Source organism: Gymnoscopelus microlampas, assembly GCF_963454915.1.
Source record: "Gymnoscopelus microlampas genome assembly, chromosome: 15".
NCBI lineage: Eukaryota > Metazoa > Chordata > Actinopteri > Myctophiformes > Myctophidae > Gymnoscopelus > Gymnoscopelus microlampas.
The window spans coordinates 40,110,808-40,128,870 of record NC_139952.1 but is presented as its reverse complement, the minus strand read 5'-3'; the positions used below and the strand labels follow the sequence as shown (position 1 = coordinate 40,128,870).

At 41.1% G+C, this 18,063-nt stretch overlaps 1 protein-coding gene across 1 annotated transcript in view; it reads right to left on the bottom strand.

Annotated features, from left to right (window-relative positions):
* Positions 1-14,010: 14,010 nt before the first annotated feature.
* Positions 14,011-18,063, bottom strand: part of LOC311061794 (uncharacterized protein) — a gene marked incomplete at both ends in the record, with an annotated part of 23,688 nt that continues 19,635 nt past the window's right edge. Inside the window, 2 exons of the mRNA XM_084080491.1 lie at positions 14,011-14,682; positions 17,258-17,464. Of these exons, the coding sequence (XP_083936617.1) occupies positions 14,011-14,682; positions 17,258-17,464 (879 nt within the window). The remainder of the gene's footprint in view (positions 14,683-17,257; positions 17,465-18,063) is intronic.

Below are 18,063 nucleotides of genomic sequence, written 5' to 3'. Positions count from 1 at the left end.
GTGAATCAACTTTATTTGCGTTTGTTTGTGCTAAAAGAGTGACTTTGAGAGCTGTTTCAGCCTACAATGTAATTCAATGAGGAGCATATTTTTTTTATTATCAATGGAGCAATTATTTTAGATTTCTTGCCCACCTTTGGAGATGCATCATGGCAAGGTAACTACACAACCCAAACCTCTACCAAAGTGGTCTTGCCCTTTAAGCACTGTTAACCACCCCAGTATCCGTATTGTGGGTATAGCTTTAGCAGAAAATAGCCGATCGACAAGCTCACTGCGACACGTTGTGAGCTTGTCGATCGGCTATTTTCAGTCAAAACATTCCTCATAATAACACAAAACAGAAAATACACTAGTATTGAGCCCTGAGGCTCACCAGTTACCCATATGGGGTTAAGTTAGTTTTAATAAAATAATTTAAACGTTCTTTGTTTGTGTGAGTTTCCTCATTTTGTTACAAACTCAGCCGTTTGCAACACTCTTGGTTGGTTGTTGCAATAAATGCATTACATTTAAGTGGTTGAATTTATGTAATTTGTTGTCCCTGAGTCACTAGAATACCTCAAAACGAAGTATGGAGCTCGGGCCTATAATTGATCATTGTTTTGATTGATATGCTGCATGCCATGAGTGCGAAGTGGTATTTTCTTAAACTTAATTCAATTAATCATAGAGGATCTGTGGTCATAATACAGCACTGTTTGAGGAACTGTAGTTGAAAACTTAAGACATATTTTTTTATGTCCAGTCCAAAGTGAGAACAATGTAGCCTACTTGATTTAACACCAAAACTGCTATAGTTTTGATCATCTGAACCTAAGGAATTTATAAATGACAAAAAGGGTATGAATTTTTATGATATTACGAAACATCTCTCTGTTTCCTTTCAATGAAAGTGTAAATCTGGGTTCAGACTCAGCCAGAGTAAATGTTTTCTAACAGATGGTTTTAAACAACCTAAATCTCAGTCGTGTCATAATGAACCCTTTCCCTGATCATCAGAGGGTGTATCTAGTAGATCCAGTCATTCTGTCAGGGGTAGAGGTGTTTGCTGTGGATTTTCATCTTTTGACCTGTCACCTCTCGCTTTAACTTTAAATATAACCTCAAAATCCTAATTAATGTGAAAGGCCTGGTGGTGCAAGAGTAAAGCATAGGCTTCACAAGCGGATGGTTGTGGGTTTGAATCTTGGTCAGGGAAGATCTCAATTTTCGGTCTTTTTAAGGCGAGAACCATGGATGAAGCCCGCCTCCCTCCTCACGCCCTCTTTTAGCTCCGGTAGGAGAGGGAGGAGCGTGGAGGGAGCCCACCTCCAGGGGGAGGAGCTTAATAAATTTACATATTAATTAAAGACTTTTATTTTAGTATTTTATATGATTTTATGGCCACTGTTTTTTTTCACATGAATTTGTTTGAGATATTTTTTTACATCACCATTTGTATTGACCACAGCTCTATTGTACATCACCAGTTTGTATTGACCACAGCTCTATTGTTTTTTTGTTGTATTACCCTTTTAGTTTTTATTTAGTAGTTGTTTTGAGTGAGCTTTGAACCTCGAACCTTTAGTTTGTGAACCTTTGATTTATCTTTTAAGCCACGCTGGCATGGAAGATACAATTGGGAACGTCATCCTTAACCCGCCTCTTAGAATTTAGATGGACAGTGAAAATAATCTTCAGGAGCCTTGAACCCCAAACCTTCTACTTTCAGACCCTGTGTTTAACTCTTGAGCCACGCTGGCATGGAAAGTACAATTGGGAACGTCATCCTTAACCCGCCTTTTAGAATTTAGATGGACAGTGAAAATGTTCTTCAGGAGCCTTGAACCCCAAACTTTCTACTTTCAGACTCTGTGTTTAACTCTTGAGCCACGCTGACATGGAAAGTACAATTGGGAACGTCTTCCTTAACGCGCCTTTTAGAATTTAGATGGACAGTGAAAATGTTCTTCAGGAGCCTTGAACCCCAAACCTTCTGCTTTCAGCCCCTGTGTTTATCTCTTGAGCCACGCTGGCATGGAAGTTATGATTGGGAACGTCACCCTTCACCCGCCTTTTAGAATTTAGAATTTAGAATTTAGCTCTGGACTTAGTAATTTTTTTTCCGTTTCGGTAGTGACACTACCGAAACGAAAAAAAAATTGTTCCCCCAAAAACCTGTTAGGAGTACGTTTCAGGCAATTTAAAGTTGATTGGTAGTGACTTTTTTGTGACTTTTTTTTTGGTCCCTAACATTCATCGAGCTCTGGACTTAGAAACTTTTTTTCCGTTTCGGTAGTGACACTACCGAAACGAAAACAAAATTGTTCCCCCAAAAACCTGTTAGGAGTACGTTTCAGGCAATTTAAAGTTGATTGGTAGTGACTTTTTTGGGGGAACATTTTTTTTTTCGTTTCGGTAGTGACACCATTGTGGAAAAAACATTACCAAGTCCAGAGCTCGATGAATGTTAGGGACCCAAAAAAAAGTCACTACCAATCAACTTTAAATTGCCTGAAACGTACTCCTAACAGGTTTTTGGGGGAACAATTTTTTTTTCGTTTCGGTAGTGTCACTACCGAAACTGAAAAAAAATTACTAAGTCCAGAGCTAAATTCTAAATTCTAAATTCTAAAAGGCGGGTGAAGGGTGACGTTCCCAATCATAACTTCCATGCCAGCGTGGCTCAAGAGATAAACACAGGGGCTGAAAGCAGAAGGTTTGGGGTTCAAGGCTCCTGAAGAACATTTTCACTGTCCATCTAAATTCTAAAAGGCGCGTTAAGGAAGACGTTCCCAATTGTACTTTCCATGTCAGCGTGGCTCAAGAGTTAAACACAGAGTCTGAAAGTAGAAAGTTTGGGGTTCAAGGCTCCTGAAGAACATTTTCACTGTCCATCTAAATTCTAAAAGGCGGGTTAAGGATGACGTTCCCAATTGTACTTTCCATGCCAGCGTGGCTCAAGAGTTAAACACAGGGTCTGAAAGTAGAAGGTTTGGGGTTCAAGGCTCCTGAAGATTATTTTCACTGTCCATCTAAATTCTAAGAGGCGGGTTAAGGATGACGTTCCCAATTGTATCTTCCATGCCAGCGTGGCTTAAAAGATAAATCAAAGGTTCACAAACTAAAGGTTCGAGGTTCAAAGCTCACTCAAAACAACTACTAAATAAAAACTAAAAGGGTAATACAACAAAAAAACAATAGAGCTGTGGTCAATACAAACTGGTGATGTACAATAGAGCTGTGGTCAATACAAATGGTGATGTAAAAAAATATCTCAAACAAATTCATGTGAAAAAAAACAGTGGCCATAAAATCATATAAAATACTAAAATACAAGTCTTTAATTAATATGTAAATTTATTAAGCTCCTCCCCCTGGAGGTGGGCTCCCTCCACGCTCCTCCCTCTCCTACCGGAGCTAAAAGAGGGCGTGAGGAGGGAGGCGGGCTTCATCCATGGTTCTCGCCTTAAAAAGACCGAAAATTGAGATCTTCCCTGACCAAGATTCAAACCCACAACCATCCGCTTGTGAAGCCTATGCTTTACTCTTGCACCACCAGGCCTTTCACATTAATCAGGATTTTGAGGTTATATTTAAAGTTAAAGCAAGAGGTGACAGGTCAAAAGATGAAAATCCACAGCAAACACCTCTACCCCTGACAGAATGACTGGATCTACTAGATACACCCTCTGATGATCAGGGAAAGGGTTCATTATGACACGACTGAGATTTAGGTTGTTTAAAACCATCTGTTAGAAAACATTTACTCTGGCTGAGTCTGAACCCAGATTTACACTTTCATTGAAAGGAAACAGAGAGATGTTTCGTAATGTCATAAAAATTCATACCCTTTTTGTCATTTATAAATTCCTTAGGTTCAGATGATCAAAACTATAGCAGTTTTGGTGTTAAATCAAGTAGGCTACATTGTTCTCACTTTGGACTGGACATAAAAAAATATGTCTTAAGTTTTCAACTACAGTTCCTCAAACAGTGCTGTATTATGACCACAGATCCTCTATGATTAATTGAATTAAGTTTAAGAAAATACCACTTCGCACTCATGGCATGCAGCATATCAATCAAAACAATGATCAATTATAGGCCGAGCTCCATACTTCGTTTTGAGGTATTCTAGTGACTCAGGGATAACAAATTACATAAATTCAACCACTTAAATGTAATGCATTTATTGCAACAACCAACCAAGAGTGTTGCAAACGGCTGAGTTTGTAACAAAATGAGGAAACTCACACAAACAAAGAACGTTTAAATTATTTTATTAAAACTAACTTAACCCCATATGGGTAACTGGTGAGCCTCAGGGCTCAATACTAGTGTATTTTCTGTTTTGTGTTATTATGAGGAATGTTTTGACTGAAAATAGACGATCGACAAGCTCACAACGTGTCGCAGTGAGCTTGTCGATCGGCTATTTTCTGCTAAAGCTATACCCACAATACGGATACTGGGGTGGTTAACAGTGCTTAAAGGGCAAGACCACTTTGGTAGAGGTTTGGGTTGTGTAGTTACCTTGCCATGATGCATCTCCAAAGGTGGGCAAGAAATCTAAAATAATTGCTCCATTGATAATAAAAAAATATGCTCCTCATTGAATTACATTGTAGGCTGAAACAGCTCTCAAAGTCACTCTTTTAGCACAAACGAACGCAAATAAAGTTGATTCAGACTATATAGAACATCACCAAACCCAGTACCGTTTGTTTTTTAAATAAAAATGCTAACATCCTGTTGATTTTGCTATTTTTATTAAAAAGAACTCGGACTGGATCCGCGGATCTGGATCTTCAAATAGTAAAATCAACAGGAAGTTGACATTTTTATTTAAAAAAAAAAACAGTACTGGGTTTGGTGATGTTCTATATTGACTGAATCAGCTTTGTTTGCGTTCGTTTACGTGCTAAAAGAGTGACTTTGAGAGCCGTTTCACCGTACAATGTCAATGAGGAGCATATTTTGAATGATCAATTTCTATTCAATTATTATACAGCAATTATTTTAGATTTCTTGTTCACCTTTGGAGTTACATCATGGCAAGGTAACTACACAACCCAAACCTCTACCACAGTGATCTTGTTCTTTAACAAGCAAAATCCAAAAGGCTGGAGTGCTCCCAGTGAGCTTCACGGTGAGAGAGAGAACAAGAATGAAGTCCAGCGACCTCTTTTATAGAGGACAATCCAGGTGGGCCAGATCTCCACTGATGACACACTCCGCCCTCCAATCATTCTGACACACATGACACATGGTTAGTAACCATGACAACCACACCAGTCACCCTGACAACTCCTCCAAGGAACAGGCCATATGGTGTAGTTGGCAGGGCTTTATTGAAGAAAAGGTGATATTAAAAACAAACAATTAGACAAATAATCATACATTGATGATGATAATCATCGTCCAGAGCTCGATGAATGTTAGGGACCAAAAAAAAAGTCACTGCAAAGTATTACCAATCAACTTTAAATTGCCTGAAACAATTTTGGGCTCCAGACTTAGTGTTTTTTTTCGGATTTAACTTCTACCGACACGAAAAAAAAAATGACCAAGTCCAGAGCTCGATGAATGTTAGGGACCAAAAAAAAAGTCACTACAAAGTACTACCAATCAACTTTAAATTGCCTGAAACGTACATGACATTATAATAGATATCATCTACATCACATATAGTACCTATAGTTGGATGTCATTCATCGCCTATTATAATGTTTGTTGGGTCATCCTTTCCCCTTCCCTTCTCTCATATTAACGCTCCCCGGCCCCACTGTACTGCATCCCCGTACACCGGAGTATGTGCTTCAGTGCCTAGGCGGGACTTGAACCTGCTTTGGCCTTGTATACAAGGTCGCCTAGGTATCCACGCAGGAACTCGCTTGCCTATGGCACCTCCACACATTTCCACATGTTTCTTTAGTGCTTTTAAGTGTGGCGTTGAAAACATGCTTCAGATTAAAGAAGAACCACTTTACAGTGGTTCTCCCACTGTCCCTTCACTTCCTTAATTACTGTAACAAAATACTTATCAAAATATGCAGTTACAATGATTTAGTTTAGCTTAGATATTTCAATGTTTATGGGAAAAAAAACTTTTTGTGATGAATGTATTCTATTTGGCTGTTCCATAGTCACCTCAATAGCTCACTGTGAAAAGACGCTCTCTGCATGTCTTGAAGGACCTGGGTTCAAGTCCCACAAATATCAATTCAACATTTTGAAGAATCTTGAGGTTTTAAACAAATCCTTATTATAGCCACCCCAGCACAATCCTTTCAGATGGAGGTCTGCGGCCAATACGTATCAATTTTAGTAATAGTTTTCACTTTTAATGCCAGATTTCTTCCACTGCACAGGACTAGTATAGTATCCCTACTGGTGTACGGAACAATATCATGGTATACAGTGAAATTAGCGTTTTTCATAAGCATCAAACGAAAGCTCAGTGGCTCACAGAGTAATGGTGCCTGCTTACAGAATGGGAGATTGCAAGTTCACGTCCCGGTTCTGACAATGTGTTAACATCTTGACAATTTATTTGGAACACTTTTTCTTTTTCTTTTAAGTTTTAAATATAAGTCTTTATTATGGGAGGTCATGGCACTACATCTTTTCACATGGGCGTCCACGGCCATATACATCAATTTGGGGGTCCTTCACATCAAAATGTTTGAGAACCACTCGTAATACAGAGACAGCCATAGGTGTATGGGTAGAGCGGCTCCTTGGTGAGCAGAAGGTCACAGGTTCAAGACTCAACCCTGGCAGTATGTCCCTTCACTTTCTGAGACTAAATACGGTGTACAGACATGCATATTGATGATGTTTAATTCTGTTACACCTAGTAGCCCGAGTTAACTTATAAAGTAAGTTCGAATCAGGCATAAATCCATTTAAAAGTTTCATTTAGAATGTGAATGAGTCAAATACACAAAAGCCAACAGGGACACAGGGGGGTGGCACGCTCCTCTAACCTAATGTGCTTAACCCATTCAATCCGGGAACACATACTGTGTCATTTTAAGATTTCTTTGGCTATCGAAAAATATATTGAGATGGGGTGTCCGTGGCTAAATACATATCATTTTGGGGTCCTTGACATGAAAAGGTTTGTCAACCATATACACACACACATATATATATATTTCAACAGACTTTAGAAGACATTTGTAGAATTCCCAGAAGCAAAGATTTGAGTAAAAAATGTTCGCTTTAAAAAACGTGTGTGTGTATGTGTGTGTGTATATATATATATATATATATATATATATATATATATATATATATATATATATATATATATATATATATATATATATATATATATATATATATATATATATATATATATATATATATATATATATATATATATATATATATATATATATATATATATATATATATATATATATATATATATATATATATACACACACACACATATTATATATATATATATATATATATATATATATATATATATATATATATATATATATATATATATATATATATATATATATATATATATATATATATATAGGGGAACTGATCAAGGCCAAGACACAACAGACAGGGTACAAACCCAATGAAGGGCGTTTATTCAACAGCCAGGCTCATAGAGCATTGTTTATACGTTTTTGTTAACTCAAAATAATAATGTTCAACAGAAATACATCCCGGGTTCGGGGCTTCCATGCATCACAACGTCTGCATTCTTTTTACATCTCTCCGTTAGGTTGCCTATGAGGTAAAAGAAAGAGTCCTTCAGTTCTACATTTCACCAGCAATTACTGTAGCATTGTGAGGGAAATAGTGGAAAGATCACTTACCGCCTGTTGCACCCGTCTGTTCACCAGGAGAGCCAGTGCTAGACCGGGACAGAGTGGCTGCTTTTGAGGTTTGGTGCCACACCTAGCCGGTCATCGCAGGTGCGCTCAGTTGGGGCTGATTCATGAGGGCGATTGGTAGGTAACGCCCCTCTATGACGCAGCCCAGGCTGCTGCGCTGTCTTTAGGGCCTCTCTGTCTCTGTCCCACTGTCTCTCCATGGTGTGGTGCTTACCTAACAAGCGGTTTCCCAGCGATAATCCACAATATATATATATACACACACACACACACACACACACACACACACACACACATGTGGAAATGACCCCATCATTGTAAAAACAGAATAGACTGCAGGTCTGAACAAAAGGTCTCAGGACATGGTGCAGTGGTGGAAAAAGTACTAAAATGTTTTACTTAAGTAAAAGTATCAATACTGCAATGTAGAAGTACTGTTACAAGTAAAAGTCAGGAATTCAAAATGTGCTTGCGTAAAAGTACAAAAGTATTGATATCAAAATGTACTTAAATAGCAGATCTACAAGCTCACAACGCGTCGTGTTGTGAGCTTGTATTTTGAAATAACCCATGTATAAAATGGGGCTAATGCGATGCGAGCTTGTAGATAGTCTATTTTCAAATAGCCTATGTAGAAAATAGGGCTAAAGTGGTTAATGTTATGTTTTATACTGTAATAATTGATATCTGCAAAGTAACTTAAGTTTCCAAATAATTGTAATGGAGTAAAAGTAAAATATTTGTCTCTGAGATGTAGTCTCAGAGACACATTTAGTACCTCTAAATTGTACTTAAGTACAGTACTTTAGTAAATGTACTTAGTTACTTTACACCACTGCATGGGTGATTGCAGGTGTAGGGAATTTCTTGCAGGTGATGGGAGAGGATTGGTAGACTGAGGATTAGAGGGGAAAAAACTAATACATACACCACAGTGCATGCACAGTCATAAACACATCCAGTCATAAACCAGGAAAATGTAAACGCAATGCAAACCATGAGCAGGGCGCCACAGGGAATCGAACCCCGTCCTAGTAAAACCAGGAGAACCAGACCAGCGCTTTTGTTTTTGGTTTGTTGCGGGGGGGTTTTATGACGCGAATGGCACAACGACACGAATGGCGCAACGCAAGTGACCTCCCTAACCCTAACCAGCAGCCGCAAAAAAAAAGAAGAAAAAAAAGGTTCCTACCTTCCAGCCATCTTCACTGCACACGCTGCAGCAACAGCACATTGTTCCTACCTTCCAGCCATCTTCACTGCACACGCTGCAGCAACACCACATTGTTCCTACCTCAACAGGTCTTCTTCCGGATCGGGGTCGTCACAGCAGATCATCTGCCTCTTCCTCTGTCACTCCAGCCACCAGCATGTCCTCAATGTGTCTTCTTCTGGTCAACTTAAGATTCTGGAATGAAAGACAAAACAGTTCAGTTGTGTAGGCCTTCAGGGTCACATTTTGGAAGCCTTCACTACCGTGCTTAATCTATCATGCGGTTTCAGAAATACACAACTACATTTACATGTCAAGGACCCCAAAAGGAATTTATATTTGGCCACAGACCCACATCTGAAAAATATGTGCCAGGGACACACATACAAGATTTGTGTCGTAAATATTTTCCCACAAGTTTTGAAAATAGCAGATCTACAAGCTCACACTTCTGGAATTGTTTGTAATACAACACAAATCTTGTAGCCTTTGAGGTCCCTGTCAGATGGGAGTTCTTGATATGGAAAAGTTTTGAAAACAACTGATTGAGTTGTTTTTAGTAGTTGTATAGTTTAGGCTACAAACCCAATTCTTAAACAATAATGTTAAATATTGAGGCTAAAAAGATGTAATGTTCATGTCATTCAAACAGTTTGTATTTACCTGCAGCAGAGGGGCCAGAGGTTTCCATTCTGAAGTGATCCACCCTGGCATCTCTCACCTGCCTTCTATTTATATCTAATATAACCACTGCTCACATCCATGCTTTCAATCAACACTAATGATGATGATGATGTGTGTGTGTGTGTGTGTGTGTGTGTGTGTGTGTGTGTGTGTGTGTGTGTGTGTGTGTGTGTGTGTGTGTGTGTGTGTGTGTGTGTGTGTGTGTGTGTGTGTGTGTGTGTGTGTGTGTGTGTGTGTGTGTGTGCTTCATGTGATTAGTGGAAGGTAACTGTGTGTGTGTGTGTGTGTGTGTGTGTGTGTGTGTGTGTGTGTGTGTGTGTGTGTGTGTGTGTGTGTGTGTGTGTGTGTGTGTGTGTGTGTGTGTGTGTGTGGGGGGGGGGGGGTGGTATGTGGTGTCTGCGTGTGTGTGTTCTTCATGTGATTAGTGGAAGGTTGACCAGGGACAGCAGCAACAATGATCACTTAAAATGTTTTTCTGTAAAACTTTAGCTGGGAAGAGTTATTTCAGACATAACCCCCCACCTTTAACTATCAGGAAACAGGGGTCCCTCCCCTATGGTCCTCCGTGTACATTGATGGCATGGGACTTGAACCTGCAAACTGTCTGTAGCAGCCGATCAAGCACACCACACCACTGCACCAACGCACCTTTGGGCCCTCAACAGGTGTCTTCTAGTGCTTTTGACTTGCTTTTTTGTATTTTGGCCTTGAAATGTTCAAATTACAACAACATAAAAATATGGGACAACTGGAATTTGAACATGGAACCTTCCGGTTGCAAGCCCTGTATAAAAAGCATTGCACCACAGTGGTCCTTACTCAGTCTGTTCACTTGCATGCTCTTCAGTGAAAGATTAGATAAATGTAAAAGCCCCAGGTAAAAGTTGGAAAGATGTCCTTGCAGGTTTGGAACTCAGAACCTTCTTTGTGCAAGGCCTGTATCTTAACCACTGCTCTACCATGGTTCATACCAATGCTTGTTTTATTGTTGAATTGTTTATTGGATCTTGTTTAGTCAATACAATTATTTGTTTTTAGCTCCTGCTCATTTGACTACTTTGTCTCATCTGTTTAAGGAAATAGGTAGCTGATATATTGCACTTTTACCTTAGCGCTAGGTATGCTCTTGGTTGCTTGTTATTGCAGAAAATGCACTTATAACCTCTGGTGATTAGTAGCTTTCGTTCCCTACCTTTGTTGATTGCACTTATTGTAAGTCGCTTTGGATAAAAGCGTCTGCTAAATGACTGTAATGTAATGTAATGTAATGTTCATGCTTTCTTTGGTCTCTTGCACGCCCTTCACTGAAAGATTAGATACAGACCACAAGAGTCAGATAAAACTTGGAAAAATAATAAAATATCCCTGTTGGATTTGAAAACCCAGAGGTTGCAAGGCCTGTATCTTAACCACTGCTCCACCATGATTTTTAAATGAAATAATCAGTGCAATACATGTGTGAAAACGTGTAGACTGTTTTAAATTAGTGCAGGTTTTATCCATTTACATCTGTTTTAGGTGAATTGGTGTTATTTTAAGTGATACTTGAGGGTTTATATGTTTTTATTTTATATATTTGTTTATATGTTTATTGTGTTTATTTCCTTGTGTTTATAATGTGTGTAATGTTGGTGCACCTACACCAAGGACCTAAATGAATACTAAAAACAATCAATCAATCAATCAATCAATTCTGACTGCATGGGGTGCAGAAAGGCCTGGTTAGCTTATCGTACAGTATTGTACATAATATTTACCACATGCTTGTTGGAGCTCAATTGAAATCCTCAAGGAAAGTATTCTGTACTCAGTTCCTTTGAAAATTTAGTTTAGCAAAAAGATGAGTGTGCTAGAGAACCCAGTACCCCAACTGTCTGTCTGTGCGCTGTAGAACCCGGTACCCCAGTTGTCTGTCTGTGTGCTGGAGAACCCAGTACCCCACCTGTCTGTCTGTGTGCTGGAGAACCCGATACCCCACCTGTCTGTCTGTGTGCACACTACCCAAAACACCACATCACTATTAAATGTCCTATCCTTAAATGTCATTACAGTTTTCAGATAGCATCCGTCCTCACTCAGAAACTTGTTGAAACGCCTCACTCTTCTCCTCCAGGCTAGCATGTTAGTTGACCAGGCAGCCACAGCCCACCTTGTAGTTAATTATTAAAGTCAGCTGGCTAAGGTAGAAATAATACTGAATGAAAACCCAGCTCCAAACACACTAACCTTCTTAAAAAGGACGAGGAGATCCGAGCACTCAAACAATATGGAGAGGAGGTAAAGTTAAAACAAAGTTTATTCTATAAAATTGCCACACTAACCTTAACATGGTTACATGCTGATATACTCACCCTGGCTCTTAAATTGGTGACAACATTTACCAGATTGTTTACTTTATGACCAACACTTAAACATTACTGTTTTCACCTGTTTCTCTCACAGACTGTCTCTCTTCCTCCTTTGTTAGTCCCACCCCCTCTCAGAATCTTGTCGCTTGCCTACAGTGATTGACACCTGGCTCCCCAATGGCATTGTGTCCATGGGCTTGGTTTAAGTGTAACATGTACAGTATAATGTCTGGACACTAAAGGCCCTCTAATCTCAAATAAACCATGGTTGATGCTGTAATTAGCATATTGTCCAACAGATGGCAGCAGAGTTCCTGACATTTTACTGCCATGCCATGGTAACTTTGGGTGTCTTACCTCAGAATTTAGCAGAAGGCAATCAATACAGCACATTCATTGTTTTATTAACTATTTTATTGAAGATTAGAAACATGAAAAAACATAAGCCTATGGAAGCATGAAATAATCTTACACTATACACGTTTTTAGCAAAAGATTCATAAACAATTAATAAAACTAAGACTACTGTAATACATGTATTTTTCACAATACTGTCATAAATGTCTCTATAAAAAACAGCTGTTAATAACATATAAAACAATGTTGGCAGTCACTGACGTTGGCACGGTGCTGGGACAGAGTGATTTCACTGTTTTTGAGTTTGTGCTCGAGAGAGAAATCACCTGAGGTTTATGGGTAGAACAGGAACTATTTACACAAAGTCGAGTGTATGGCAGTTTTCACTACACTATTCTGTGTGTGTGTGTGTGTGTGTGTGTGTGTGTGTGTGTGTGTGTGGCTAACATGAGTTAATATGGAACTCTCCGAGGTGCTGAATAAGCACCATGACTCTGTGTGTGTGTGTGGAGAGTCAGGACAAAGCCTAGACCAGGGGTTTTCAACCTTTTTAGGCCAAGGACCCCCTAGCTGAGAGAGAGATGAAGCAGGGACCCCCTCTATATTGTATAAAATTGTGTTTCAGATTTAACTTTTTTTGTTTACTTGGTCTGCTCTTTTTTCCCTCTACACCAAACACCTCTTTGCCCAAAAAAATAGCCGATCTACAAGCTCACAACGCCTCGCAGCGCGAGGCGTTGTGAGCTTGTAGATCTGCTATTTTTTGGTGAAGTTCTCCTTAGAAAAAGGGATGCTAGGGTTCAAGTGGTTAAGGTAAAAAAAAAAAATCTTATCACACAAAAATTTGGCGGACCCCCTGTAGTAACTCTGAGGACCCCCTAGGGGTCCCGGACCCCCTGTTGAAGACCCCTGGCCTAGACTCTTCTTTATAGGTTGGTGCAATATGGGAGGGTAGAGTGGATGGATGGATGTGGATGGATGGATGGATGGATGGATGGATGGATGGATTGAACGGGTGATGTATCCATTCATTGGACGGACAGACATATGGGTATTTATCTGGATGGAAAAATCAATATAAGTGACTGAATGAGTGCTTTGAATAAAGGACAGATGGATGAGCGGCGCACTGACAGATGGATGCATTTGTGAAAATATGGATCTCTATAGATCGCCGTTTCCCAAACAGTGGGCCGGGACCCATTTGTGGGTCACGGATCCATTTTCGTGGATCGTGAGTGAAAATCCCTAATTCTTTTTGTTTCCTAAATTGTGTCATTCATTATTATTTTAAAGGATTTTGTAAAGATTTCCACAAAAAAATCACCAATTGTCATGCGTTGAAAACAACTCTTCAAAATGAATTTCATGAATAGAATAAAATCAAATCAAAGAAATTCCCTAAATTAGAAAACAAATGCAGATCTACTATTTTCACTAGTTTGGGTCCCGGGCAAACATCTGATTTCTCTTTTGGGTCTTGAGCCAAAATGTTTGGGAACCACTGATATAGATGGACGCCCTGAAAAGCGGAGCCCCCCCGAATTCCCATGTTTTAGTACAGCGGCGGCAGGGACCGGGTGCTGACATGGCCGAACCTCACCCTGGAAGGCGATGGGGGAGGGGACTGGGGGGTGAGGTGTGGCGAGGAGGGAGAGGGCCGGATGTTGACCGTGACAACCCGGGGCTCCCAGCTCGCGGTGGAGGAGTGCTGCGAGCCGGGAGCCAGAGAGCGGCCCCGGGGCCTGCGCAGCTGAGGCGGGGTGGAGGGAGAGGAGGAGGGATGGTTGCGGTGCTGGGACGAAGAGCGACGGGGGGAGGGGTGGCGAGCGGGGGAGGGGTAGCACCCGTTCACGGAGTGACGGCCAGGGGAGGACATTCTGGCCGACATGGGTTGACGACGGTGGTTGGGCGAGTGATTCTGGATGCGCTTGGGGGATTTGGGGACTTTCGGGGACTTGGGGGCTTTCGGGGATTTCGGGGACTTGGGGGATTTCGGGGCCTTGGGGGATTTCGAGGCCTTGGGGGTCTTTGGCGTCTTGGGCGACTTGGGCACAGGGTGGGAGGAGGGATGATATGTGATGGGAGGGGCCTGGCCGGCGGAGGCGGAGTCTCCGTTGCTGCCGAGTTTGTAGAGGAAGACGTCGTACTGAAGCGGCGCGCTGGTCTCTGGGCGGAGCTTCACTTCCTTAGGGAGGAGCAACTCCAGGTCAATAGTGACGCCGTCCTGGCGTAGAAAACAAGGCAAATGCAACGAAATGGGGGACAGTCATGATGATGAGCAGGCACAGAACAGGTGAAGGTATTGAAATGACAGACATGAGGTTGAAGCAAATATGGTTCAAATGGCAGATATGTTATAGATAATTATAATTGGGAAATATGGAGGATTGTTTAGGACAGAGTGACGATGGTGCACAACATTTTGGACACAGTGACAGAGTTTTGGACATCGAAGGTTAACAGTTGGAGTTTGTTTAGAAAGAGCAGATGAACAGCAAGGGAAGAGAATGAAAAGAAAGTTTAGAACAGCTGCTTCAGCATTCAGGTCTATTCTGTGTGGCTTCAGCTTGAGGACTGGAGCCTTCAAAATACAACAATCATGTAGAACGGTGGCTCTCCACATGGGGTCTAGGGACCTCCAGGGGTCATTGAAAGAGTTATAGGGGGGTTTTAACAAGCTAAATGATTGATAATTAGCAGCCAAATGGACCCTTCTGGGTCTGTAACATCGAGTTAATGGACCCTCACAAGTCCATTTGGTTCCATCTGTACACTCCATTTGGGGTCCGTCCGTGGCCTAATGCATAATCAAACTGTGAGTCCTTGAAATGTAGAAATGTTGAGCTTCACTATTATGTTACCACCATCATTTACTTTGGAGAGGAAAGTAGATGACACCCTGAATTAATTGAGCAAAAGAAAGAATTCTGACCAACGTACCTCGATCTGGTGCACTCACATGGCTGGCTGACATGAGTTAATATGGAACTCTCCGAGGTGCTGAATCAGCACCATGACTCTGTGTGTGTGCGTGAGTGAGTGCGTGCGTGCTGTATAGTGAGTGAGCAAAGCATGCAACTGCGGCAGAGGAGCAGGGTCAACCATGCGTTCAGTGCTTATTACTGTAGCTGCAGAGAGCATTAGGGCAGTAGTTAGCTCCAGTAGAGACATGCAGAGATACAAAGAGGAACAATGAGAAAGACAAGATCGAGAGAGAAAGTAGACGGGTAAGGATGAGCAGATATAGTGACACACAGGGACAAGCTGGATAAAATTAAAAAGGTTTATTCCAACAACTCTGAACTAATAATCCTGCTGCATGTATACCCAATAAAAGTACAAAAGAACCTCAATTAACATCCAAGTATTAGAAATCACATTGAAAACCAAGACACAACGTGTGTTACAGTATGTATATATATAGGTATATTCAAATGTCAATATCAATCAATCAATCAAGCAATACTTTTTACCCCATGAAATCTAGACATATCCACGTATTAGCAATGTCAAACATCGATATTTTTTGGAAATACAGTAGTCACTTCGTTATCCTTTTCTTTATATATTATTATGTTTTCACACAGTTTGCGTTAACACCAATGCATGCGGGGAGAGAGAGAGAGAGAGAGAGAGAGAGAGAGAGAGAGAGAGAGAGAGAGAGAGAGAAAGCAAACAAGTAAAGCCTCAGTTATTCGTAGTTCAATGCCAGTGTCGTGCTCAGTAAATAGCAGATCTACAAGCTCACCACGGCGTCACATTTGTGGCGTGTGGTGGGCTTGTATATCTGATATTTACAGCAAACAACACCAGCGTGCAAGCAAGTATAAAACAGGCTTAAAGGCAGGGGAAAGAGACAGAGCGAAAGTTAGGCCAGTTAGGGGTCGGGGGTTTTGGCGGGGTGGGGGTGGTGGAGAAAACAGAGGGCGATGATTCGATTGGTCACGGACCAAAGCAGAGCATCCGTGGAGAGGAAAGTCATTGGGTGGTCCAAGCCGGGAGATTTTAGTCCAGCATTTTTAATTGGTGGAGACACAGGCATAGCGTATAAGATCAAAGAGGCAGATAGAGGAAAGAGAAAGAAGCAGCAGTGGCTACTGTGTGTGTGTGTGTGTGTGTGTGTGTGTGTGTGTGTGTGTGTGTGTGTGTGTGTGTGTGTGTGTGTGTGTGTGTGTGTGTGTGTGTGTGTGTGTGTGTGTGTGTGTGTGTGTGTGTGTGTGTGTGTGTGTGTGTGATCATCAGTATAGGCTGTGATGACATGCAGCCTGGTACAGAATGAACTGTTGTGCTTCTCACTTGTGCATCCTAAAAACTCCATAAAGTGCACTATACGTTTTCAGTGGCTCTACTCGGTTTCTTGTGAAATATTGTGCACTTAACCACTTATAAGCCCTATTTCTTTTTCAAAACTTTTCAAAAATGTTTCCAAAGGTGTTCAAAAATGTTTCCAAAATTGTAAAAATTGTTTCTAAATTTCTTCAAAAATAGCCAATCTACAAAGCTCTCAACGATCTGCTATTTTTGAAGAATTTATGAAAAACTTTTTCAAAATCTTCGCCTATAATGACGGCGGTTTTGACAGTGGTTAACAAAGAAAGAAGTGTGTGCAAAAGGATGTTAGCTTATCATTATACGATAGATGTGCTGTTTGCCTCTGAATATTTTGGTCTAACTGTCTCATCGCCTTCCCTCTGTAAGGTGAACGGTGGCATTACACCCCTCTGTAGGTGAACGGTGGCATTACACCCCTCTGTAGGTGAACGGTGGCATTACACCAGGTTGTTCTGCAGCGAGTTTACCTCGGTGTTCTCCGTGTTCTCGGTGTTGTCGTCCACGGGGGTGTGGCCAGGGGTTTCGCTAGGGGAGTGGCCGAGGTCCAGGTTGACGGACAAAGGCCGGTTGTTCTCCTGTTTGGGCGAATGGGAGTTGCGGATGTTCATAGACTCCTCCTCCTTGGCGGGCGGTGTTTTCACCGGGTCCTCCTGCTGCTGCTTCTGAGGATCATCCTGCATGAAGAATTAAAGGTACATATCAGTGTTACATGTCATTGATTGTCCTTTGTCAACATCGGCCACACAAACCTCGACTATTGTTCTGCTTTTTTAAGTGTTTTTTTTTAAAAGATATTGTGTTTGTTTATGTTTTGTCTTTAAGTTTGAAATGCAGCACAATTTTCCAATGTCATATCACAACGGGGTGATGAAATTATTAAATCATGTTTTTGGACCGTCTGTGCAAAAACTTCAACACGGAAGTGCATTCCTGATCCAGAAATACTGTTATTCACCCGGCACCCCAAAAAGGCTCTGTGCATAACTGCAGTCCCAGGTTTTCAGAAGGTGGCATACCGACCGGAATTAGGTTGGAGTCCATTCATTCCAATGGGAGAGTGAACGTGAACACAGCTCTCTAGATCTGTCGTCAGGCGGCGCCCACTTAGGAGACCATTTGTGTACCATTTCACCTCTAGTGACGAAGATTGGGATGGCGGATCTTCCTATAGGGACTACAGTTACGCACTGAGCCTATCATGGATGATAACGCTATGAGACCCAGTGTCCCAGAGCTGCAGCAAAGGGGTAGGTAAACCTCAAACAAGAATAAC